At 38.4% G+C, this 25,515-nt stretch overlaps 1 protein-coding gene and 1 pseudogene across 5 annotated transcripts in view; one reads left to right on the top strand and one right to left on the bottom strand.

Annotated features, from left to right (window-relative positions):
* Nucleotides 1-25,515, bottom strand: part of STXBP6 (syntaxin binding protein 6) — a 236,075-nt gene that overhangs the window by 37,216 nt on the left and 173,344 nt on the right. For all 4 annotated transcript variants that reach the window (XM_084792379.1, XM_084792380.1, XM_084792377.1 and 1 more), the window contains 2 exons: nucleotides 11,202-11,332; nucleotides 10,190-10,355 (listed from right to left, as the gene is read on the bottom strand). In XM_084792379.1, the coding sequence (XP_084648505.1) occupies nucleotides 10,190-10,355; nucleotides 11,202-11,332 (297 nt within the window). The remainder of the gene's footprint in view (nucleotides 1-10,189; nucleotides 10,356-11,201; nucleotides 11,333-25,515) is intronic.
* LOC311603557 (small ribosomal subunit protein uS17-like) lies at nucleotides 24,545-25,019 on the top strand (annotated as a pseudogene). Its single transcript has one exon. The product of its transcript is annotated as a small ribosomal subunit protein uS17-like (transcript).

Genomic DNA, 25,515 nt, shown 5'->3' with positions numbered 1-25,515 from the left:
ATTTGAAGGTATGATCCTGTTGCTGGACAGAGGACACACTTTGGTACAGGACATAGAAAACTCAAGTTGGTACTGAGCAGGAAGCTTCCTCCTTGCTTGCTAGCTTTTAAATTTCTTTAAAGTGATTTTTTTCCCCTAAGTATTAGTGTGTGTGCATAAAGCAGGATGTGTTTGTTGGTGAAACACTAACTAACTTCTCATAGTATTCAGCAGCCTCACCTGACTCACGGATTTTCAGTTTTGACAAAGGACCTAGTAGACTCATGAAAAAAAAAATATATATATATATTTTTGTAGCGAACAATACATTCATTCTCTTATAAAGTTGAGAAAACATACTTTGGGACTTTTTTCTTCTTCCTAGAAGATTTAAATTATGTGCCCCCAAACTCTGGCATAGTGTTATTTGATAGATTTGGAACATTGTTGCTTTGGTAAGTCAGCAGTAACATGCACTCCATAAATGTCAAACATAAAATGCAATGCTTTCAGCATTCTATAACACCATGGCAAGCAATTCAGCATCCTAGCCACCTGAAATATCTACAGTGCAGCTCATCTCATTCCTATCTGAAACAAAAAAGTTATTACACAGCTACTTTTGTGACAAACAGGGACTAAAAATTAAGGACATTTTGTTTATGAAGAAAATGTTTTTGATAACTATTCTGAAAAACATGCAATAATATGAATATACACATTTAAATTTCTGGACTTTTATTAATGTATATCAGTTACATAAATAAGGGGTCTCATTTAGACAATTTTAGACATATAGATAACATAATTTGAGTATATATATTATATACTGTAGTTTATATATAAATAAGAATATAGATGACATAAATAATCACATAGTGTATATGATTTCCAGCTAAATTATAAGACTCATTTGATTAAATATTTTAAAGTAAATTTTCATGCAATATACATTGCTGCCCATGTGATTCATGTAAGATATATATTTCTGCCCATGTGATCCATGTAAGGTATACACTGTTGCCCATGTGATCCAATTAGGATATATATCACAGTAAAGCAGAGAGGTTGAACATAATGCAAACAGCTTAGAGAAAGTCATAGTGCTGATGAGTGACAGCATCAAAGGTAGGGATAGGCGAATTTGTTACAGACTGGATTCTCTCTTCACTGTATCAAGACCTCCAGCTGACTCTCAGTAAGGAGTGGCTCTCATCTATTGCATATTATATAAATGGGATTTTTAAATAATCAAGCCAATAAATGATACCTCTGAAGACTCTTATGTAGCCTTGGTCTGGATCAAGATGTTGATGGAGAGATGATTCAGAAGCATTTTTGTCATGACATCCTAGATCAGAGTGACTGGGCATACCCACCAGCTATTTCATAGCAGGCATTTTAGTGTAATGTGTATAGCTAACAAACAATGAAGGAAAACAAATTTTACATCTGTGACCCAATTTTCTGTCTTACACAGAAATGGATAGAGTTTAAGGAAGTAATTCTTAGTTATTTCAGTTGTATCACTTATAATAAAAATCATCGGCTTCTAATTACTTTGTGAGTGTTCATGGAGAGCAAAAGAAAGTGTTGGCTCCCTGACACCAGAGTTACAGATGGTTGTGAGACTCTATGTGGGTGCTGGAAATTGAACCCAGGTCCGATGGAAGACATATCAGTGCTCTGAACCACTGAGCCATCTCTCCAGCTCCACACTTGTGGTTTTGCAATTGTGGTTACAATAGTGAAATACCAATAACAAAACTTAAAAAAAGAAAAAAATAATCTCCTTCAAATAGGATTTTTCAATTGTATACTTCATCATCATTATTTTTAGTAATGTACTAAAATTTTTTATTCTTTATATCTGTCTCTCTAGAAAGTTCTCTATGGTATTCTTTTTCTTCACTATTAGGGATTGAACCCAGAGCACTGCACATGCTGTTCATCCCAAGATCTATGTGATAAGTCTGAAATCAAACATGCTGTCTGGGAAAAGATACGTGGGCTACATGGATGAAAATGGAGTTATGAAAGGGGTAATTCTCTCTGTGTAGATACTAACAGAATGTTATTTATGTAATTTATAAATGTCCAAACACAATTTTTAATGTAACTCTCACAAAGAACTTGTTAAATTGGTGCCACTCCCCTCTTCTGAGCCACATCTATATAAAGACCTGTGTCCATGAAGGGGCCTTGTGAGTCATAGGATCACAGGGAATAAGTGTCAGATCTCAGCTCAAACACCAGCTCTGTCTCCTAATAGTGGTGAGATTTTCAGTAAGTTTCTCACAAGTCATTTTCTTCATTTGTACCAAGGGATAGGATAACTAAAGCTTGCTATTTTTCCAAGGACAACAAAATAGTCACCAGAGGACCTCTAACAGTATCCTCTTGATTTCAAGGACTGGAAGAGACATTTTGTGACTCTGCCACAACAGTGACTCACTTGTTAAGTTTGTCTTCTCTGGCTCTGTGTCTATTCCAAGAGAACAGGAAACAACATGGTAGCTTTAAAACAAGTTATCTGTGAAGGATGAGGTGGGGTGAGGATAGGCAGAGGGAGGGATGAGGGGTAAATGCACAAGGAAACTGACTTTCAGTTAGGGACAACATCCCACGTGACTTCCTTCTTGAGAAGTAAGCAATTCATATTGATATGCTTGATCAAGCATGTATAGGTTTTGATGTTCATGCTCCATATTAAAAATATTAAAAAAAAGTATTTAATAAAGGGAGAAATCTAACACTTATAGCAAATATTAACAAGGTCATTTAAAGAACATTATTGATAAGTTGGGATTATACCAATTACATATTTCCCCCATAAGAACACACATACTTGTGTGTCTTGTCAAGTAACTGCAGAAACCAAGAACGTGAAAAGAGACCAGGGGAGTGGGGAGAAGAGAGCAGTAGGGAGGGGAATAGCACAATACAAGTGATTTGAAGGGGAAATGGGAAAAGTGAGGGGATTAATGGGTGTGAACAAAGGATGTTAATGTAGAAAACGGAGGGGGACAGGTAAAATAACAGTAAGGATGCCAGAAAAAGTCATTAGAAAGCATCTATCTACCTAAATCCACCTATAACACATTTAATTCAATTTATACACATACACTCAAAAAATCAGTTTAAATGAAATTTTTTCCCCCTCTGGACTGACAATGTTCCTTGCCAGAGCTATAGACTAACAAAAGTCCCAACAGTAGGCACTAGAAGCACCCTTGAGTTGTTCAAAGTTCTCCAAGGGACTCCTCAAAACACGCATTAGTGCTGCTGCCTTTTATTGCCACTCAGAGGTTGAAGATAAGTCTCTATTGCTGAAGACACTCTAGTTTCAGGACCTGGAGAATCTGAGCTGGAACTGACCTAAAAGTCTCCTCCCTGAGGACTAGCTTTCCACAGCACCAGAGGGTACTGTGCAAGCTCTCAGGGAAGGAAGCAACCAACAGTCCTCAGGCTAGGATGCCTATGAACTGAAACAATGATCAGCACAGCATGATAACGCTGAGAGTGCAATAGCAACATGGATACTTCAGTGGTAACAAACAACAGCTCTCTGATGGACTTCAGGCCTGATCACCAAGAGGCCAATCATGCCTTGTACTGAAAACCAGGCCAACTACCAGTTCAGCCACTTTCCTAAACCAGCATAATTCTAAATATTTCTCCTTACCTTATGCCCATAGGTAATTATAGTACTCGCCCCTCATCTAAGCAGCATCTCCTTGCAACAGATGGAAACAACTATAGAAACCCACAACTGATCAAAATGGAGCTAACAAAGGACTGGCTTGTGCCAAGCCCTACCTGAAACATCTACAACACGACTCCTGCACGTAAATCTCTTCATAGCTGAAGAGGGGGTGGAAAGAGTGTAAGAACGAGAGGAACAGGAAGTTTGCTGTGAGATGGTGTTGCCAAGGAATTTCAGAGAAACTACACTCACAAAATCTTACCAGCATGGCCACCCAAACAAGACGTGAACAAAAAGGATGAAAGTCATGCTAACATGAGAAGGGGAAATCTCATGAGTCATCAACCCTAGACAAAGAACCCTAGACAACAAAGGAATGCTGAGAGCGGGATAAATAGACTCCTCCAGGAAAGAGCACATGGATTCGTTATCCAATACTAAGTAGTCAGCCTTGAAATCATATACCTACAAGTAATTTTATATGGACTGAGCAGGTTGTATTTACGTATCTTGGAATATATGTATGTAATGTATGCAATATATATGCATGTATATTTGTTGTAAATGTGTAACTATAATTAAAGAAAAAGAGGCAATGAATTACAGAGAAAGCAAGGGGAACTGCACAGGGAAGGTTGGAGGTGGAGCGAGGACAGGGAAGGGAGAAAATGTAACTATACTTTAACTGAGAACTTTTTTTTCAATGCAGTGATGCACATGTGTGCATGGTATATGTAAATGATATACATATATTGTGTATGAAGATTTGTGAAATGTGCACACATAGGAGGCCAGGAGAAGATATCAGGTGCCCTACTCTATTACACTCTGACACATCCCTTTGAAGCAGAGTCTCTCACTGAAATTGGAGCTGAGGTGGCAGCCAGTAAGCCCCAGTGATCCTCATTTTTAACCTTTCCACCAGTGACAGAAGTAGAAATGTGTAGCTGCACCTGACCTTTTTCTCGGGTACTGTAGATATGGGTGCTAGGTCCTCATGTTTATGCAGTGAGCATTCTTACCCACTGAGCCATCTCCAACTCCTCTACGCCCTGAAAATTATCTGTTTTCTTACTTTACACCATCTATGCCTGTGGCACTCACAAGGTGACATATTCTCTTCCCACGCTTCACTAAAGGATGACCTTGTTTTGTTTGAGAAAAAAGTATAACACAAAGTCACATTGTGATTCAATCTTTCCATTCTGTCCACCCCAGGGGGACAGATTAGAGTCATTTGGTCTTCCTTTTTAGCATACCAATCAGGAGGGGCAGACAAAGGCCAACCTGGGATGAAGGAGACATCAGAGGCACCTGTGTTCCTGGAATCCTAATGGTGCTCAGAAGTCTGGGCTTTATACCATCATCTGAAGAGCTGAGTGCAGAAGGGCAATGTGTCTGAAATACCTTTTGTTGCTGATCAAATATATGGCCCTTCAAAATTGGCTGCTTCAGGAGAAACAATCTCCCACATTCTAAATTCTGAATACAGTTAACATAGAAATAAAACTTTGCATTAACTGTTGGACTAAGGGAAAACTTATTTCATCTTGCCCCTGTTTGTCAACCACTAGCCATCCTTTAAAAGGTATCATGGCCATTACGTTGCTGATAGGCAGTTTTTTGTTTTTTGTTTAAACATCTGATGCCTACCAGAAAGGTTAATTAAGGTGGTGAAAATGCCCACTTTGTGGGTGTACCTCCATGGATAGCTCAGAGCCTGACACATGGTCATTGCTGAGCACTCACTAGTGGACTCAATGAGAAGATGTGCATGTCTGAGCCTCAAAGAGTAGTAGGAAGCACACTGGAGGATAACTCATAAAGAAGCAAAGGATTAGGAAGTAACTGGATGAGTTAGTCAGGGCTTTTGGACTTAGTGTTCATGAAAATCCTCAGATAGATTTCATTGCAGTCTCACCTTGAGATTAAATAATTTTATTCCATTATTAATTTATATCACTTACTGAAAACTAAACAAGTATTGTGATGCCCTGACTTTGTGGTTTTAACACAGATGTTGTCGACATTAAACAGTTGTCTGTAGTTCATAGTACATCCTTTATTTGAAAATCTGCAATCTAAAACCTTAAACTTTCTGAGCACAGACAATCTATGACATGTGAAATATTCCAGTCTTATTTTGTGATGGGATGTAGTGAAAAGCAGGTACAAGCTTACAGTTGCTCAGGGTCCCTAAGGAAAAACTCTTCCATCCTCTTCTCTGCTTGTTGCTCAGAGTCCCTAAGGGAAAAGACTCTCCGAGGTTCTTGACCTGTGACAAACTTTGTTTTATGTACAAAATTATTAATACTGTTATAGAGATTTACCTCTGTGTATAAGGTGCATAAAGCTGTGTGCATAAGGTGTATATGAAGCATAAGTGAATTTTGTGTTTAGACTTGAGTCCTCCTTTAAAAGATATCTCACCATGTTGTGCAAATACTTGGAAACCCAGAACTAAAGTTGAGAACACCAGGTATCCAAATAGGTAAGTAGCAGTCACCATAAAAGGTCAGGTTATAAAGGTGGAAGCCATTGGAGCTTGTTCATGTTTTACAAAGAATATTGAAGAAAGTAAAATAGCAAAGCTCGACTTGGGACTCATATTGAGTTAATATGAAATCAAATACTCACTATCTAAATGAATGTTCTATTTGGAGCTTCTTTTTTTTTATTATAATGACCTAGTAGAACATTTCTCCTCAGGAGTCTAAGATTCAAGCACACATATGTTATCAGAGGTATAATGTCATGCCATCATTTCTATTTAAAATAGATGCAGAGAAAAATAAAAGCTATGATGTCAGAAGCATATCCAACCTTCAGCGACCCCTATCATGATACCATGTTACATTTCAGCAGATATAACTTGCTCCTTTCCCTGTCATCATCAATCTGTGTGGTAAATAACTAGAAAACTAAATGGAAGGAAGACTGATCCTTAATGAATGAGAGGGTCATGCATAAAGGCTAAGAATGAAATTAGAAATGTGGTCCTAGCTCACTGATTCTTCAACTATCTAGAAATAAGAAGACAGCCACAAAGGACACGAAGAGAGACTACCATGTACTACCCACGCCCCTCAGAGAATGGTGCTCTGTGTCTAGGTTTGGAAGTAGCCGTGTAGAATCTACTCATGTATTTGGCAGACCATGAAGTTAGCATGAGAAGACCTTTTTCCTTTGGAGCTAAGAAAACATTGTTTTGGAGGATAGAATTTTTTAATATGTCAAGGAAACAATTTCATTTATGTGTAACTGACCTTCCCCATGAGAAAAAAGAAAGATAGCATCACATATGGCCTGCATAGGTAAAAAATGTAGGGGGTATGATGACGTGGAGTTGCTGATATGTAAGTGATAAATTTATGTTGAACTGGTATTAAAGAAAGTGTTGTTCAGGGGGCAGGCACACTCTGTTTAACCTTGATAAAGTCATTTAAAACCACTGAAACTCAGTTTTCCCAAGGATGGCATTGGAGCTGATGCAGACTCTGGGAGGCAGCATATGCATGGCCACAACTGCACCATTTTTCCTGCTTTCTTCTGTCTAATCTTCTGAAATTCTGAAAGTCCCCACTCCAAATTCAAATAATACAGAGTGAGATAGATGGCTTTAAAGGTCCTTAGGACAAAACATAGATAATTATCTTACATTTAAAACCAGCCACAGTCTGAAGCTCATCCCTGCTATCCAGACCTGTTTGGAAACTGAGGAGTGTTCTGACTAAAATCTTCTCAGCAAATCCTGTACATCTTCAGAGAGGACTTGTTATACTAAAGCCATGCAGCACTCTCTAAGGAAGATGCCTTTAGAGCTGTGAAAGCCATTGCCAGACTCTTATCTTTGCCCCTGACTAGTGACCCTTGGCTAGCTGGCTAATAACTCTGGTTCTGTTTCCTTCTCTGTAGAGATAATAAATTGCATTTCCAAAGGCTGCATTCATGCCAAGTAAGATAACATACGTAGAGACTGCTGAAGGGCAGCATATTAACAGCAGTGTCTTTAAAAAAAATCACAAAACTGTCATATGTAAAATGAACATTTGCATCTACAACTTGTGACCTGAATATAAGACGATGAGAAAAAATTGTGAAATTAGTGAGAGTTTAGTCTACTAAAGATGGAACAAGTTCATAAAAGTAAAGGGGTTAGATAAGAGTGATCCAAGAAACACCATTTTTCAGTTTCAGAATTATGTAACTGGAAGAAAAAAAAAGACTAATAAGAGTACTAACTCATTAGACTGTGTTGATACAACTGTTATCAAAGATACCGAACTTTTTGAATAAGACAGATTGCATTCATTAGGGACATACATGCTGCCAGCAAATTACAACATGCTCAATACCAACTTTTTTGTTCTCACAAGGAATGTAGGAACAGCCAATATTTAACCCAATAAATTATTTAGTTCCTTAGTCAAGAAACAATTAGATAATAAACTATGCCTTAGGAATTACTGATTCTGAGAACAGTAGAAGTGAAATCCTCTAGTCTATTGCCAGGTACTATACCTGGGAAAACTAAAATCTAAAGGAAAAAAATACCTAAAATCACAAGAGGCAAAATTAGTTCTGGTGTCTGACCTCATTAGCTTATTCTTTTTGTGTGTGTGTGTGACTATAAAAAAGCTATCTGGTTTTATCAATATAAATACTGCTTAGCATTACAAATGTGGGTTTCTATCTCTCAGTGGTGCATCTTTGGGGTTCACAAGGCAAAGACTATAAGAGAAGATAGGACCAATGGTCAACAGTCACAGCCGGGTCGTATGAGAAACATGAGTATATTCAAGGTTAATGAAGGACATGTGAGGTGCAGGGGCTCCCACGACACTGGATTTCCTTCTCGCTTCTCCGTTCTCAGAGTGAAATACATAGAAGTACAATCAATGTTCATGGAGAGTCCTCCCCGAGAGTCACACGAGTTCCAGCTATACAAGCTCAATGAAGAAAATGTTCAATAGCAGGAACCAATCTGATATTAGGCCAGAATAGGAAACCCCATCTGATGAAGAATGAGTAAAAGATTGTTTTCCTAGACAGCTTTCTACTCACTGAAAATAGCCACAGGTGGTCTTAAAACAATGTACTTTGCCCATTTACCAAATTGGGTAAGGATGGGCTTTCAAATCAGGATGAATTTGAAGTTTACCAGTGGCAACAGCATAGCACGAGTTTTTCAAATAGGTCATTATTTGGTACTTAATTTCTACACTTATCTTTCCATTTCATGAATTATGAAGTGGTCTCCTTAAAGAAAATATACACCATCCCTCATCCCACATATTTTAGAAAAACAGGAGAGCTACTGTATGGGACTGCCTTGATGCCTAAGAGAGATCTCCCAAGGTTACTAAGATGTACATAGTCACAGGACCAATAATGAAGTGAACAGTGTATTCTCAATACAACATCTCATAGACAAATAGCAAAGCAAGCATGAACACAGAGACTGTTAGCACAGAGCAGTGCATTGTACCCCATAGTCATAATGAAAGTTGAATAGAGTCCAAGAGAGGATGCAACATCTCTGGTGGGGCCATCTCTTAGTATGTGATGATGACAAAGTTGGCACATTTAAAAAATAATTTTCTAAATCAGTAAAATAGGTCAGTGCAAAGTCCAAGGTTATAAAATATCTGTGCAAGGTTTGCAGTTTTAGCAGTTTGAGTTTCCTAAAAGCCTTGCCACTGGAAAGGCAGATATCGGCACCCTTAAACGTTTTCTTTATTTCCAGTGCCAATGCTTGCCCTGAAGCCTGGCTTAGAATACTATTTCACTGTTGTATGTTCTTCCTTAATGAAGACGAAGAAGGGCTTTTGATAGAAAGTGCTATGGTCGGATTGTGAAATGTCCTCCACAGTGATGGAACACTTGGTTTCCAGCTGGTGTTTTTGGAGGTTGCAGAATCTTACATTTAGGAGGGAGGACAAGTTTGAAGGCTATAGGCTATCTTTGTGTCATAGACCCAGCTGTTCTAGGTGCCCTGACTGTGAATGCATTCCCCACCATGAGTGGACTGTATTCCTCTGAACTATGAGCCAAAATAAGTCCTCCCTAGCTTAAGCTGTTTCTGTCAAGTATTTTATTACAGTGATTTAGAGAAAGTAACACAAGAAAGGCCAGTAAGACCAGTTTCAGGAAGAACTTGAAAACCATCTTGAGAAGAAAAATAGGAGGAAATAACCCAGAAGAGAGTTCTGCAATCGAATTATAGCAAAGGCAGCAAAAAGCTCAAACTGAAAAGCTTTTCTAGTAAAGAGACAGGCTTGTTACATAGTACAGGCCAGTTTGTTAAGTAGATACTGTCTTCTAGGAAGACCAGCATTAGTGGAAGACTGAAGCATGCCTTTGCCTCTAGATGTGGCATATAGCACATTTAATATCAATTCTGAGCATTTTGACTGTTTTAATTATGTTGTTCAACATTCAATTCTTATATGAAAATGAGTGTCAGGAAATGGGGTGGCTAACACAGTATAAGTGCCCACTTACCTCCCATAATTTTGGATTGGCAGTTAATAAACTCTGGCTTCCTGTCTGTGAGGTACCTCTGGCAGGTGTGATGGAGGATCTGGAAGAAGGTGCACTTTTCTGAGGCCGTGCTAGCAACCCACTGGTCAAAGGCATTTTCAAACAACAAATCAAATTCTGCAGAATCCTGGAAAAGATAGCGAAATAACTACACAGACTTCTGCTTTGAGCTCTGTTCTGTCAAAGGATGCATAAAGGCTAAAACAAAAAAAACTGCAGAAAAATGGACCATAAATTTCATCTTTTTCAAGAACCAAAGTCATGGAGAGTTTGCATGTCTCTGTCAAGCAAATAAATCCAAACTCTACTGTATTTAGAGATGTCCCTAGGAAGCTATAGTCAAGCCTTGTGTTAGAACTCTGACTATATGGTATCTGCCAATTACTAGTAAAAAAGGATTTCTTCAAGTCCTCAGCACTGCTATTTGTTAATTTCTTTATAAAGGGCCCGAAAGGAATTTCCCCTGGTTACTTCAGTACTTCACTGATGCTTGGGGATACTGTAAAGTGTATGCACAAAAGGGAATGGGTACTTTGAGTAAATGCTTACTTCATAACACATTTCTATTGGAATACTAATTCATTAAAGAGCTATCATTTTATTGGCATTGGGAGGCAAATGAAACTTTGACAAGCCTGGGGTTTTCATATAGAGAGCCAGGGATATGACTATTTGAACCCTGCCCTGTATTTATAAATGTTGTTGGAGATATCGTTTTTCCATATGCATTCTCTTGGGTTTCTCTATCAAACTTGGAAGATTTATAATTTCCCATAAGACAGGAACAGACATGGGGACGTTTTAGCACATAACTCAAATAGAAAAAGAGCCCTGTAAGAATGACTCCCACGACCACCACCACCACCACCACCACCACCACTGCCGCCACCACCACCACCAGCCCAGCGCTGTGCTAATGCAGAGTCATCATGTGAAGAGAATTCCTTTGCTCAGCATTGGAAAATTCACTCACCCGATTAGGATCAATACCATTAACCTGGCGAAGCTGCTCAAGCATCCACTGGGATCTTCGAACGAATGACGTGGAGCCCTCAAACTGTTTGACCTTTGTGATAGATGCCTGTGTGGGTTTCTTGTTTGTCACTGTCAAAACAAAAAGACAAAACCCACTCAGATTAGTGGGCAGGCAAACTGGCTGATTTCATTATTCTGTGTTATTTTTATGTGACACCAAATGTGCATATTCAGGGAAAGAAGATGGGGGCTGAAGGTGAATGCAAGAGAAAAAGAAGTTCTAACCTCTCCTTTCAAATCAGTTTATAATACAACTGTTGCTTCATTTATGTTCAATTTATACAACTGAACTGAAAGTATCTTAACCGAATAACACCAAGTAGTTTTAATGGAGGCTACAAGTGCACAATTACAGCTCTTAGAGAAAGAAGTGTACAGGGCAGTCAGACATCAGGTAGGGCTCATTAAGAAGGCTGAATTTTAAGTGAGGGGAAGGTTACCAATCCCTTGGGGTAGCTACCAGGCCTATTTCCAGTTTTACAGTTCATTGTAAATACTGACACTTCAGTGATAGACTTGACTTTATAGCATGACCCAGTTTGTATCTAGTTTGCATCTGATTAAGACTATCTGCCTGGCATCCTGGGCACAGCTCCAATATGAATTCTTTTAGTCACTAAACCTGAGGACAAAGACAATCTTTCCACCTTGAGCAGTTCTTAATTGCCTATGCTACGTGCAGGTGGGCAGCATCACCCCTGAGATGTTAAGCACAGATACTGGTAAACAGGCATCCCAGACATCCCTGCATTTGCTTCCTTTGTGATTTGACGGCTCAAGGATGGTGGAGGAGGTAATTACAGACCTTGACAAGGATTTCCGCTGAACTACTGAGCCGTGTGTAGAAGTCAGTGAGAGTAAATAGCACAGCCATGAAGGAGCCTGGGAAAGCGCTAACCATCACTGGCTACAATGCGTTTGGTCCCAGTCACTGCCTTTAGGAAGAGTGTGCACCAAGGGAATATTTTCCCTTTGTTTCTAATAACTATACAGAGACTTAGCAGATGGCAAAAAGAGTTTCCAGGCATGAGGGAGAGAAAGACCTTGCTCTAATAGTTGGTGAGAGGAAGCCTCTACAAAGGCTGCAGAGATGGCTCAGCATTAAGAGCACTTGCTGCTCTTGCAAAGGGCATGAGTTTAGTTCCTAGTACTGGGAAGCTCACAGTTACTTGCAACTTTAACTCCAGGTGTGTGTGTGTGTGTGTGTACGCGCGTGCGCACACACACACACACACACACACACACACACACACACACACACACACATTTTTTAAAAGAAGCATCTATGGCTCATGTATCCTACAGCTTATTATTGAAGTAAGAGAACCCAAGAGAGAAGCCAAAGGGGGTCACTCTGCCTTTAGTTGTGGTGAGTCTCCAGGTCTCAGCACGAAGTCTGTCTTTATGGCCTTAGCACAATCTTCCTCTGCTCCTAAGCTGAATTTAGCCAATGTTTTTAGACATCAAATAATGCTTGTTATCTATTATTTCAGTTATATTTGGAAAAACGATTCTGAACACTTCACACCAATCCCATTTACTTTTGTGGTTAGAAAGCCATCATTCCTTCAATACTCCAATTACAGGAAATGCTACAGTCTCTGATCACAAACGGCCTCTCTCTAGCCAGAGGCTCTCAACCTGTAAGTCATGAACCCTTGGGGGGGGTGTCAAAGGACCCTTTCACAGAGGTCACCTAACACAGGGGTCACCGAAGACTATCAGAAAACACATGTTAACATTATGATTCAAAACAGTAGCAAAATCACAATTATGAAGTAGCAACAGAAATAATTTTATGGTGGAGGGTCACCCCAACACATGCAACTGTATTAGAGGGTTGCAGCACTAGCAAAGTTGAGAATCAGTGCTCTAGACTTTTTGCAACCATTGGGAATGGTTATTTCTCTACACACACACACACACACACACACACACACACACACACACACACACGATGAAAAAGGGACTTGAATGGGCTTCTCGGATTCACTGATAGTTGTACTCTGTGCTTACACTTTCTTGTTAAAAGAAACACACCTGGAATATACTAGGCCCTAAAATGTCCTTAAAGTATTAAAGACTATTTTTCAATAACAGGAAATATGTGTATTAGACATGTGTATTAGACACACCCCCCTGAACACTCAGAGGATTTCCTCCTTTGTTTATGCAAATCATATGGCATTTCAGCATGCTGGGAAACTGCAGACTTTCCTTCTAACTTCAGTTGCCTAATTTTACTTGTGGTCTCTGTTTCCAAATTATTTACAGCATTATAAAAGCTCTCACACAATGGAGGGACACTGTATATTCCTGCATGCTTAAGACGTACACATCAGGAAGGCAAGTTCCATGGAAAGTTTGTCATTAAAATGAACTGGCCAGGAACCCCATGTACAGTGATCAAAGCCCCCATAAAATTCCTCAGCAGAAATCATTCTATAAAATATATAATTACAGCCCCATCCACTCCTGCCTCATTTCCACAATTAGTTTATTGCTTGCCCAGTTTTTGGCATCTGGCTAGTTTTCCTGGGCACCAAGCCCAGTTTGGTTTGATTTTTGTTTATTGTTATTATCTCCAACATCCTAGTTTTGAGTCTGAATCAGGTGCCTTAAAATCATGTTATAATATACACATTATTATAGAATTAAACAAATTTCCTCTTACAAAATCAAAACACTTAAACACTATACCACTCCAGACTTTCTGAATACAAAACTTGAAGAAAATGTGTTCTAACTCCTTCCTTGTCTTGGGACTCCTTAGCTGATTTATTAAAGCCTTCAAATTCCCCCTGTCCAGTGAAGACAGTAGTCTAGCAGGAAGTTAGTTAAAAGCATCCCTTCAAATGAAAACTAATTACTTTGATAAGAACTATCAGAGCACTCAGACCAAGCCAATCAAAATTTCAGCATGGATGAGGAGGGGCTCAGTAGCAGACTACTTAGCATTTGACTACTGGGGAAAGAGTGGTAGGGGAAAGAGTCAATTTTCTTCAGAGATTTGGCCCCTGGTAGCTTACCCATGTATTAGCAGTTTACCATGTCAATATTGGAAGCACTAATTGGACTCAGTAATAAAGTCTTGGGGGAGCTGAAAAGGAGGTGTGTGTATGTGTGTGTGTATGTGTGTATGTGTGTGTGATCAAATTACATTGCATACATATATGATATTGTCAAAGAATAAATAATATACTAAAATAATAAAAAGTCACAGTGCTGTAGTCCTCACTGCTAACATAAAATAGATCCTTCAATTAATTATTTTTAATAATTTTAAAGACGAGGCAACTACTATAATTTATGTTATGCATTCAATACCCATGAAAGGCAGAGAGATACAGACATTTAGAGTAGCAAGTCAGTATAACAGTCCCAAGGAGACACTGCGGTTTCAGTCCTCTTCCGTGGTTCTCAACACTAACTAAGCAAATACAACAAACTTTGTGAATGGAAGCCCCTGAGGACATGGTTCTGAAGTAGACCTTTTAAGTCTACCTGGTTAATTCTGAGGCTAATTGGCTGCCAGGAACCACTGGACATGTATTATTTATCCATTTAGCAAATATTTATGAAGCACTTGTGTCTTATGGGCAATTCCAGGACTTAATAAGGTAGGTTTCTAATCAAGAGCCTATCAAGAGTCAAGAAGGCAGCAGGAGGGATGAAAATTCTGCAGCAGAGCATTAAGCATGGTGGGGATTGGGATTGGGGGGAAGGGTGGTGATACATGTATATATAAGCCATCTGTCCTGTAAGGACTAGAGCACATCCTAGAGAAAGTCAAAGGGTTGTTGCAACGTGACAGCATTGCTGACAGCGTACTATCATCCCTAGCTTGGATTGTCATGACTTCCCCCAATTGGCCTATGAAAATATTGGCCTATGAATTATATTTTTTAAAGGAAGTGATATTTCAAAGCATTCAGAAAAAAATGCAAGCTCTTTACCATGACTTACAAAGCCTTAGATGAACCTGTCCTTGGGGGCTAAAGACATCACATTTCATGTCCCTTTTTGTCCACTAAGCTCCTGGCAATGTCTGTCCTCCAGACCTCCTGCACCTGAGGTCCTCTTGGAATAAATGTCATTTCCTTTGTTTCCTCAAGGTTGTCTCTTGTTCATTGTTCATATTTCGGGCTATACCTTAACTTCACAAAAAGACACATCTGTAGATAGTTTATCCAAGTAGATTTCTCCCAGCACATTTCTACTTTGAATGATGTTTGTGTAAAAAAAAATAGATTATTTCAAGCCTGGATACAATATTCAATGTTTGCTTCTCTGAGATGTTTGTGAAGAATCAAGTCAGATACTTCACACACATGCCGAGTCCCCAAACATATGTGATGTGGGTAAATTTCCACATGAATCTGAGCTACTACTTACCAGTTTGTGAGATAGGCTCCTACACACTTTTAAAAATAGCATGTAATGCTAGATATCTCTTTGGTATAGTTTGATTTTTCTGTGACTGAGGCAGAAATTATGCTTTCCATTTTTTTATAGATAAGAAAATCGAGGCAAAGAAAGAGCTGACTTTCCAAAAGTCACACTTAATAATTGGAAGGCCCACAAATTACGTGTGAACTTTGAGCCACTGCTCTTTCTACTGCAATGTTTTGCTGCAGTTCAAATGTCACATTGTATTTGGCATAGGATACTCAGTGGGCAAGAATTAATTGCACCCTTTCTTTCTAATGATACTTGCTATGATTTTTATAGTTTCCTGAATGGTTTCCTTAATATTTTCCTTTAAATACCCATACATTTTACTTTTCAGTTTTTCAGTTTTATAAACATTCAGTAACATCACCTGACAAAATTGCTGAAGCAGCCTCAGACCTGAAATGTATTTCTCATGCATATTATGAAATCTAATGATTATATATTAGAATTTTAATAGAGCCAGAAGGAAGCCAGTTCCAAGCATCCATTCCCTTACCCTGCTTCCTTGCAATATTGGTACCTAGCTGCCATCTTTAAGTTTGCTTTGATTTCCTGGATCCATGTTGCAGATTTCTTTTGGTTGTTGCCACTATTTTTTTTTCCTGTCAGCCACTTCTGGCACTGCTAAAGATCAACACTGGCAATATTCCATGAAAACATTTTTTACAAAACATCTAAATTATATATTTCTCATCAGGAGTCTTAAAAACAAAATGGCTGACCATTAGATCAGCTCAGCAAGGACCTGACCCATACCACTAACACTGAGTTGCTGTTCTGTGGAAGATTATGGTAAGACTAATGTATGGTGATCTTTATGGTGTCCAAGGTATGTATGTATGCATAGTGAATTCTCCTATCAGTTGCCTAGCCTTGGGATCATGCTCTAATGTGCACATGGATTGAGTTTTGCTTGTTAATTTGAAAAAAAATAGTAAGATAAAGTTATAAGATAATTTAAGCTCTTGTGTGAGGAAATTATCATGCACATGTTAGTAAACATACAGAATGATAAAATATACATAAAAGTAGTATAAAATCAATTTGTTTCTATGAAAATTATTTGTTACATGTTTTCCTTAAAAGAGTTCCAAGGCCAGTTTGGTCTACAGAGCTAGTTCCAGGACATCCAAAGCTATACAAAGAAACTCTATCTCAAAAAACAAAATAAAAACAAAAACAAAGCCAAAACAAAAAACAAAAAACAAAAACAAAAACAAAAAACAAAAAAAGAAAGAAAAGAAAAAAGAAAGAAAGAGGAAAAGAAAAAAAGTAAAGACCCAGGTGACAAACTGGATGATGGCAGACAGATGAAATTCAGGGGGTTTGTTTTGTTTGGTGTTTTATGTGTTTGCTTTTGAATTGTTGAGAAATGGTGCTGTGAATCATGGGACCCTGTGTATTAACATGGGACCATTTCCCCAAATTGCTAGATTTATCTTCAGAGCTCAGCCTCTCTTCTTCCTATCTTAGAAACTAAGAGTTCTCTGAAAATACATTTTTGTGGCTCTAGTGGGCCCAACAGTATCCTTACATTTGCAGGTTTTCATAAGGACCTGCGGGGACAGGTGGAGAGCCCTGTCCTTGTCCTTTAGTTCCAAGGGAAGAAGGTAGAGACTCAGATCACATGGTTTTGGTTTCCATCAGGGATAACCACAGAGGAAGACTTCTATAGAAAAATTTATTTGGTAACACTGCTTCCTAATGCAGAGCTTGCAATTGTATCATATTCTCATCTTCAAGCTAGAGGAGAAAAATGGGGTTGGGAATGATAAGGATGATGTGATGGTAGCAGTGGTGATGGAAAACTCAGAAAGGTTTTCCCAAAGGATAGGAAAAAGGGAACCAAATATATGAAAAAGTATTTCCTCTTATATACAATTATGATGAGCCATCTTGCATCAAACTTTCTCCAGAAGAGCACTTAACCTATACATTGAAAGAGCAAGTGCCCACTTTCCAGAATGTTGCTGGAGACACTAGCTTGTTTTAATGCTTTCAAATTACTGATGAGCACATAGTATGCCTGTTGGAATGTAAGAACTCCAATGTCACAGGACTACAAGATACCTAAGCAACATTTTGAAAGTCTAGTTCCTTATTTGCCATATTCATAATTCATATCTTTTGAATTAATTTATATTAAATTAATATATCTTATAATTACAATTTAAAGTATATATCGGGTTCAAGTACAGCATAAGTAGTCTTGAACCATTACATCTTAAGTTTGAAATGAAGAAGTATAAACTCCTAAGGCAGGAGTTTCCCCTTTGTCCTCTGCAAACTAGGATTATGATGTGTGGTGCTTTAAGTGAGAATGGCCCCAATAGGCTCCTGTGTATGAATGTTCAGCCATCAGGGAGTGGCACTATTTAAGAAAGATTACAAGATTAGGAGGTTGTGGCCTTGTTAGAGTAGGTATTATTTTCTTGGAAGAAGTGAGTCACTGAGACGGGCTTTAAAGTTTCAAAAGCTCATGCCAGGCGTGGTGTCTGTCTTAGCCTGTGGATCAGGATGTAGCTCTCAGCTATTGCTCCAGTGTCATGTGTTCATCTGTGTTCTCTGCCATGATGAAAATGGAGTGGGCCTCTGACACTGCAAGTAATCCCCCAGTTAAATGGTTTATTTCATAACAGTTACCTTGGTCATGCTATCTCTTCCCAACAAAAGAAAGGTGACTAAGATCTAAGGTCTTCTATAACATATATTGATACATAGTACACCTTGGTGCAGGCAGAAAGGAATCAGTGACTAGTTGAATGGCTCCCCAGGGTAAGAAAGAACAACTCTGTGCGTATCAGAAACCAGAAATGAACAAAAAAACTTATTTCAGGCCAAACTGCTAGGGTTCAAAAATCAAGCCACAGTTTTTTAGAGATTTGAACACTACTGGAAAAAAAGGACTATCCTAGGACCTGAATAAGAAGAAAGGGCAAACATCAAGAAATTATAAAAATATCATGAGAAATAGAATAGAAGAGGAATTTGAGAGTTAAAACCACTTACAATAATACATACTACAACCTTTTTCTAGCAGCTTCTTAACCTCTGAGCCATCTCTCCAGTCCCTTTCTATCAGCTTCTTTAGCAACTAATTCTTTTGCTTCTATCTCCCTGAAAATATAGTTTGAGCCTTGAGATTTAGCTCATTCCTATTGTGTGTGAGTATTACCTTTCTTCACAATTCATCATAAACTTGGAGAACAAATCAATTTACATGTATTTAGGGTAAAAGTGAGATGGAACATAAAAAATTACAAAATCAAATATTATAGTTTTTGCAACGTTGCATTTTAGCTGGGAAGTATATGAGATCCTTGACTCTTGGAATCAACTACGAATCAAACAGCCAAGCCAGGCAAGGACATGCTCAGAGAAACAACTGTGATGGAATCTGAAAGAGATTCAGCTCAGGTAACATTTAAGGACTGTAATATACAACAAGGAAAGAGAAAGGGTTAAGTCCAGGTGGAGAGCCTGTTCTGCTCTTACTTCTGCGGTTCTGGAAAATGATGTAAACATTGTTTTCACTGTATTCTTAGAAGAGATTTTCAGTAGAGCAGAGCACAGAAGCAGCAGAGCAGTTCCTCCAACTCCTGAATCAACTTTCTCCACAAACAGCTGGATGCCTGGCTTGCTGGCTAGAAGACAGTGTCCTTTAACGTGACCCTTTCCTTCATCACTAACATTACACACTGGAAAGCAGAGGTGAAACAGGGACTACCCTCGGGAAAATATATTTGGCAAAAATTAAGTATCTATATTACCTTGGTGAGCTGAGAAAAGCATGTTTCAGCTGAAAAGTACATTTTACAAGGGACAAAGACAGAAGCATCTTGTTCCTAAGTTTTGTAAAAGGGCAGATGCTCACCACTGTATGATTCAGGCCTGGGACTCAGTTTTCCCATGCTACTCCCTCAGCCACGCATCCCTGGGGATAGTATTTCACAACTCATGCTTACTATAAATGAATGACGGAAGGATGCAATATAAGTTGACAGGACATTCAGAGGGAGCTAGCTAGAAAAGGAAGGAGGGAAAGGGAGAAGAGAAGGTGGCTAACACTTGAAGGGTTAGAATTAACACAATTTTCTAGTAGGATAGTTATTAAGCATTTAAAATCACTAGGAATTTGGGAAAACCAAAGCTCTTATTACTTAGCAAACACAAACATTCAAATATAATTACAACTATCGGGCAAGCAAAGACATAGACACTGCTCTTTTCTTTACCACTACTTACTGGATACACTTGTAATTCTATATTTTAAATGAGAGATTGCATCACTGATAGTCTAAGAAGTGAAAGACGTCATTCAGAACCTGATACTTTCAATCTTTACTCTTTTATACTTGAATATAAAATCAAGCAAAACATTTTGATTCAAACAGAAAACTCCACCACATTAGAAAAACCCATCAGGGATTAGAAATAGCTGAGTTTATCTTGGTTAATTTGAGTTAATATCTACTGAAGAAAAACATGGGTATAGTGTATGGCCCATAAATTTCAATCTTGTGGATATTTACAACTAAGATATGTGTGTGTGTGTGTGTGTGTGTGTGTGTGTGTGTGTGTGTGTGTGTGTGTGTGCTCTAATTTTAATGGTATTTGCTCCCTAAATGAAAGTATCATAAATCAAATATTTTTAATGTACCTAAGTAACTTATAGAAACCTTGGTCTGGCCTATCTTAAACATGCTCAAAAACTTTTATATATTGTGTAATAGTTGGGCACATTTATTAACACAAAGTATATTTTTAAGAACATGTCAAATACCAAAAGTAAGCCATTGACTATCTACTTAAAGGAAAAAGCAGAATGGAATTATGGGTATAATTCTCCATCATCATAAACTCAGACAGCTGTCACCTGAAGCAGGGAATTCAGATTATCTGTACATAAAGCCTGAGTTTCTCTAAGAAAATGCTAATACAACAGCTAATAAGTCAACCAAAAATTTCAATTTTTCAATAGTGTTAAAAAGAATATAATTTTTAGTAATGCACTTAATCACAGTAAAGGACTTGCACACTGAAAGCTAAAAACCTTATTTAAAGACATTAAATAATTAAACAAATATAAAATACCTCATGTTCAAGTAACTGAATGAATCAGCAATGTTAAAAATGCAAAAATCTGCAAAGTGAAAAGAGTCGTCGTGGCAACAGGCTAGAAAGCTCAGTCTTACTAATAGGTCACCTCTCCCCAATTGATTTAAAGATTTATTGACACCTCACTAAAAATGTCATTGGGCATTTTGATGGAATTTAAGCATAAGATTCATATAGAAATTTAATGCTAGAGGAACAGACATTGAGTGAAAGCTGTGTGACTAACATGATGTGATTACAAGACTTTTGATAAAACTAACCCCAGACAATGTGTTACTGGTAGATAGATGGACACATAAACCCAGGGAACAAAATGGAGAGCCCAAGGCAACGGTCTGGCACATACATGTGCAAGTGAGCTCTTAACAAAAACATAAAGCAACTCAGTAAGCAGGGAAAAATTCTTGACAAACAATTCTAGAACAACTGGATGCAACAAAAGGAATAACAGTTCAAATTTTGTACTCTATCCACAAAGTAAGTACGGATGATGGTAAATTCAAGTACTATAAATACCAACTGACACACGTTTATAATGGAATACACAGAAGAAAACACTTAAGACACTGGGCTGCACAAACATGTCAGCTACGTTATGAAAGTACAATTCATGAAAGAACAAATATAAGATTTCACAAAAACAACAACAAAAATATCTCCCAAGCTTGCTTTTTTAAGAGATAGTTTCTAAAGTAGGAGATGACATTTGTCACACATTTATCTCACTTAGAGTGAGAACATTTGCTTCAAACTCTTGTGGCAGTTAATTTTGTGTTGCTGCAATAAAATATGTGCCAAAAACTTGGAAGAGTAAAGATTGACTTGGCTTGTGGTTTCTGAGTGTTCCGTCTTGCTCATGCGGTTGGGCAGAATATCACAGTGGCAGGGGCGTGTGCTATGTTCACACTACAGCAGGCAGGAGGCAGAGGGAGACAGCAGGCCCTTAGGGGCTTAAGGATCACATTCCCCAAGGACCCACCTCCAATGACCTACTCCCTCTGGCTCTGTCCTACATCTCAGTTTCAAGAACTTCCCCAAACAGCACCACCGAAAGGAGACTCAGAATTCAGGGCCCAGGCATTCAAGGGACATTTTCTATTTAAACTACAACTCTCAAAACTCAGTAGAGAAAGACAAGCTGATTTCAAGAAAACAAGCAACAATTTTAAAGAAACATTATGAAACTGTGGAAATCTCAGGGTCAGTGCCTTGGAGGAGAGCTCTCCTGGCATGTGTGAGGAGGCCTTGAATTGTAGCACCTACAATACTTGTTCCTTTTTCATTCGTTTTTATTTAAAAATATGTTTTCTCCCTCTTCAGACTTACTTCCTTTGCTCTGCTGTAGAACATACTTCATTTTGTTGTTGTTATCTGACTTGAGGGAGGGCGAGAAAGGGACAGAGAAAGAACATTATGTTGGGTGAGTAGAGGTAGAGATGACTAAGGAGGCTGTCGAGGTAGGAGGGTAGGAGGAAGAATATTGCATAAATATATTATATGTAAAAAATTTTAAAGTAAAAAATGTAAGAGTAGGTGTAGTAGAAGGAACTACATATTATGTATTGAGATGTTACAGGACACTGGAATTTTAGCATGGAGACTACAATTATGAGTCAGGCTGTGTGTTTTACCTGGCAACATCTCAGTGCCAGGGGTTCAGAGTGTACATGTTCAGAGGTGCACTCGTTTTCCACACTACTAAATGAAAGGCACAGAGAAATCAGAGGCCTTCAGAACACTCAAAAGAATGCACATGAATTTCCTGGATCTATTAAACACTGTTCAAATCGAGCTCAGTTTCTTTTGTCTAATATATATTATATGCTATTATGTTATGTTATACTATTCTCTTAATTGTATAGTATTATATTAATTATGTAATATTATATTGTATTAATCATATAACAATTATATCATATTAACTTTATTATGATATATAATTAATATGAGCACATATATTTTTGCATTTTCAAGGCCATTTATTTAACCCTTTATCTTCTACTATGGAATGTGGTGGCCCACCCATTCCTTTGCTTCCCTGCTTCCTAATACTTTGAGTTAGGAATACTTTGCACATTAAAGTGCTGCCTCATAACTAAGCCTAATGCTTTCCCCCTCAGCTTCCATCATTTGTGTTTTATTGAATGGCTCCCTACACCACCATATAGTATGATGGTTAATTTTACATGTCAACTTGATAGACCCCAAAGGATCCATATTAAATATTGTTTCTGGGCATATCTGTGAAACTGTTTTATACGTGAAATTAGCATATCAATCAATAGACTCAGTAAGGAAGACTGTCTGCAGTGTAGGTGGGGACCTTCTAAGCTATTGTGGCCTGAAAGGAAAAGGCTCAAGAAATGGGAATTTGCCCCTATTTTTCCTGTCTTACTGCTAGAGGTAGAATTTCAGCTTTTCCAGACCATATACTTGAGTTTATAGTATCATTTTCCTTAATTTCAAGCCTTCGAACTGCGGATTGAAAGACAGCACAAGTTTCCCTGATTCTCTACTTTGCAGATGGAAATTATAAGATCTCTCAGCTTCATTATCATGTGAGCATAGACTCCACAATAAACATAAACATATATATACATGTACAGAGCACATATATGTATACACATATACTACATATGCCATGACTTGAATTTTTTCCTTTATTTCTTTTTTTATGAATATAAAGGCTAATATTTATTTTGAAGGTACAATGAACAGGAGCCATTAGTAAACCACATTGATAAATTTTTCTCATGGTGCCTACGTTTCTTTGGCCAAGGTGCACTAGATCAAGCCTTTGATCTAGAGTGGATAGTTACATCCATAAACAATCTTGGTATTATACCTGTGACTATATTGAAGTTTTTCTTTCTTTTAATAGTTAAGTAATTTATTCAGATTACATCCCAATTATTATCCCCTCATTTATATCTTCCCATTCTCCCCTCCCTCCCTCCCTCTTTCACAGTATTCCCCTCCCCTAGGACTGTGACAGAACGGGACCTCTTCCTCCACTATATGATCACAGCCTATCAGGTCTCATCTGGATAGCCTGCTTCCCCTTCCTTTGAGTTTCACCAGGCCTTCCCACCAAGAGGAAGCGGTCAAATAGGGGGCTTGAGTCTTTAAGGATCTCAAAGGCCATGTGCTAAGGGCTTTTTAACCAGCCATGGTACTAGTAGGAGGTGGTCCAGCCCATAGGCTGTGGGCTTAGTTGAAAGAAGTGAGGTTACTAAAGCTGGGACTGAGACCTTAGGCTTTCCTTGCTTTCTGTGCTTCTTGGCTTCCATGTGGTGAATAGACACTTCCATCACATAGAGAAAGCTGAGCATCCTGACTCATCCAGCAGCTACAGTCTTCACTCCGATGTTCCACCTTGCCAACAACTGAAAAAAATATGTACTGAAATCCCTGACACCATGAACTAAGACAAATCTTTCTTCTGTTAGGGTGATTATACATATTTTGTCACAGTGATAGAATGTTGGCGAATATAATACACATATATGTATAAATGTAAGTACATGTCTTAGATACTCTATTTCTTTGAACAAGCAAGGATATAAATCCCAACACATTTTTAGGTATGGAAAGATTTTTGGGTATGACAGTTAGTGCCAATGCCCACAGGTGTAAAAGAGTTTGACATCTTGAGATAAGGAAGCCTGGGAGTTGGCCTAGCTCTCTTTTTCTCAGGCAGCTAAGAAGATGGTGGACATTCAAGTGGAGCATGCTTACTAAAAGCAGCCCACAGTCTTTCAAAACAAGAAGCATGTTTTTCTGGGAGAAACTGTCAAGGAAAATCTTGCTCGGTGTTACAAAAGTGTTGGTCTAGGCTTCAAGACGCCCAAGGAGTCCACGGAGGGCACATATATAGACAAGAAATGCCCCTTCATGGGTAACATCTCCATCTGAGGTCGAATCCTGACTGCTGTCGTGACAAAAATGAAAATGCAGAGGACTATCGTCATCCACCAGGACTATCTCCATTATATCTGGAAGTACAATCACTTTGAGAAGCACCACAAGAACACATCTGTGCACCTGTCCCCTGTTTCAGGGATGCCCAGATTGGTGACCTTGTCACTGTGGGAGAGTCAAACCTTTGAGCAAAACCATTCTATTCAATGTGATCAAGGTCACCAAGGTTGCTGGCACCAAGAAGCAGCTTCAGAAGTTCTGAGGGGACTCTGGCCTACACGTGGGAATGAATAAGGTTATTTTCCAACTTAAAAGCACAGAGAGAGAGAGAGGAGATGTGGGGGAGAGGAAAGAAGACAGGCTTCTTTGTCTAGTGTGGTAAAACTTCATGAAGAAAAAAGAAATTGAGAGACAGAATGGCCAAAAGTGAGGGAAAGTCATTGAAAACATGACATAAAAGGCTTTGTAAACATGAATCAAGAGCTTAGTTAGATTGACTTTAAAAAAAAAAACTGACTGTTGTAGTGTATAAACTAGGGCAGATGTGTTCATGAAAACAAAGAACTCCCTCCCAATATGTATTTCTGAAGTCCTTGGAAGAAATTGCAAAAGCCATTTAGTTTAGATTAGATGTTAGAAGTAGAAACAGAGACACAGTGAATAGTCTATTCTACTTTGCATAGCTGTTGACCCTCTGGATAGAAAATATCAAGATATAAATTATGATAATACAAAGTAAAAAATAATAATCCTCAATG

This window comes from Acomys minous, assembly GCF_964271855.1.
Source record: "Acomys minous genome assembly, chromosome: 8".
In the NCBI taxonomy this organism is placed as follows: Eukaryota; Metazoa; Chordata; class Mammalia; order Rodentia; family Muridae; genus Acomys; species Acomys minous.
The sequence above is the reverse complement of the archived record's forward strand: the minus strand, read 5'-3'. Positions and strand labels throughout refer to the sequence as shown.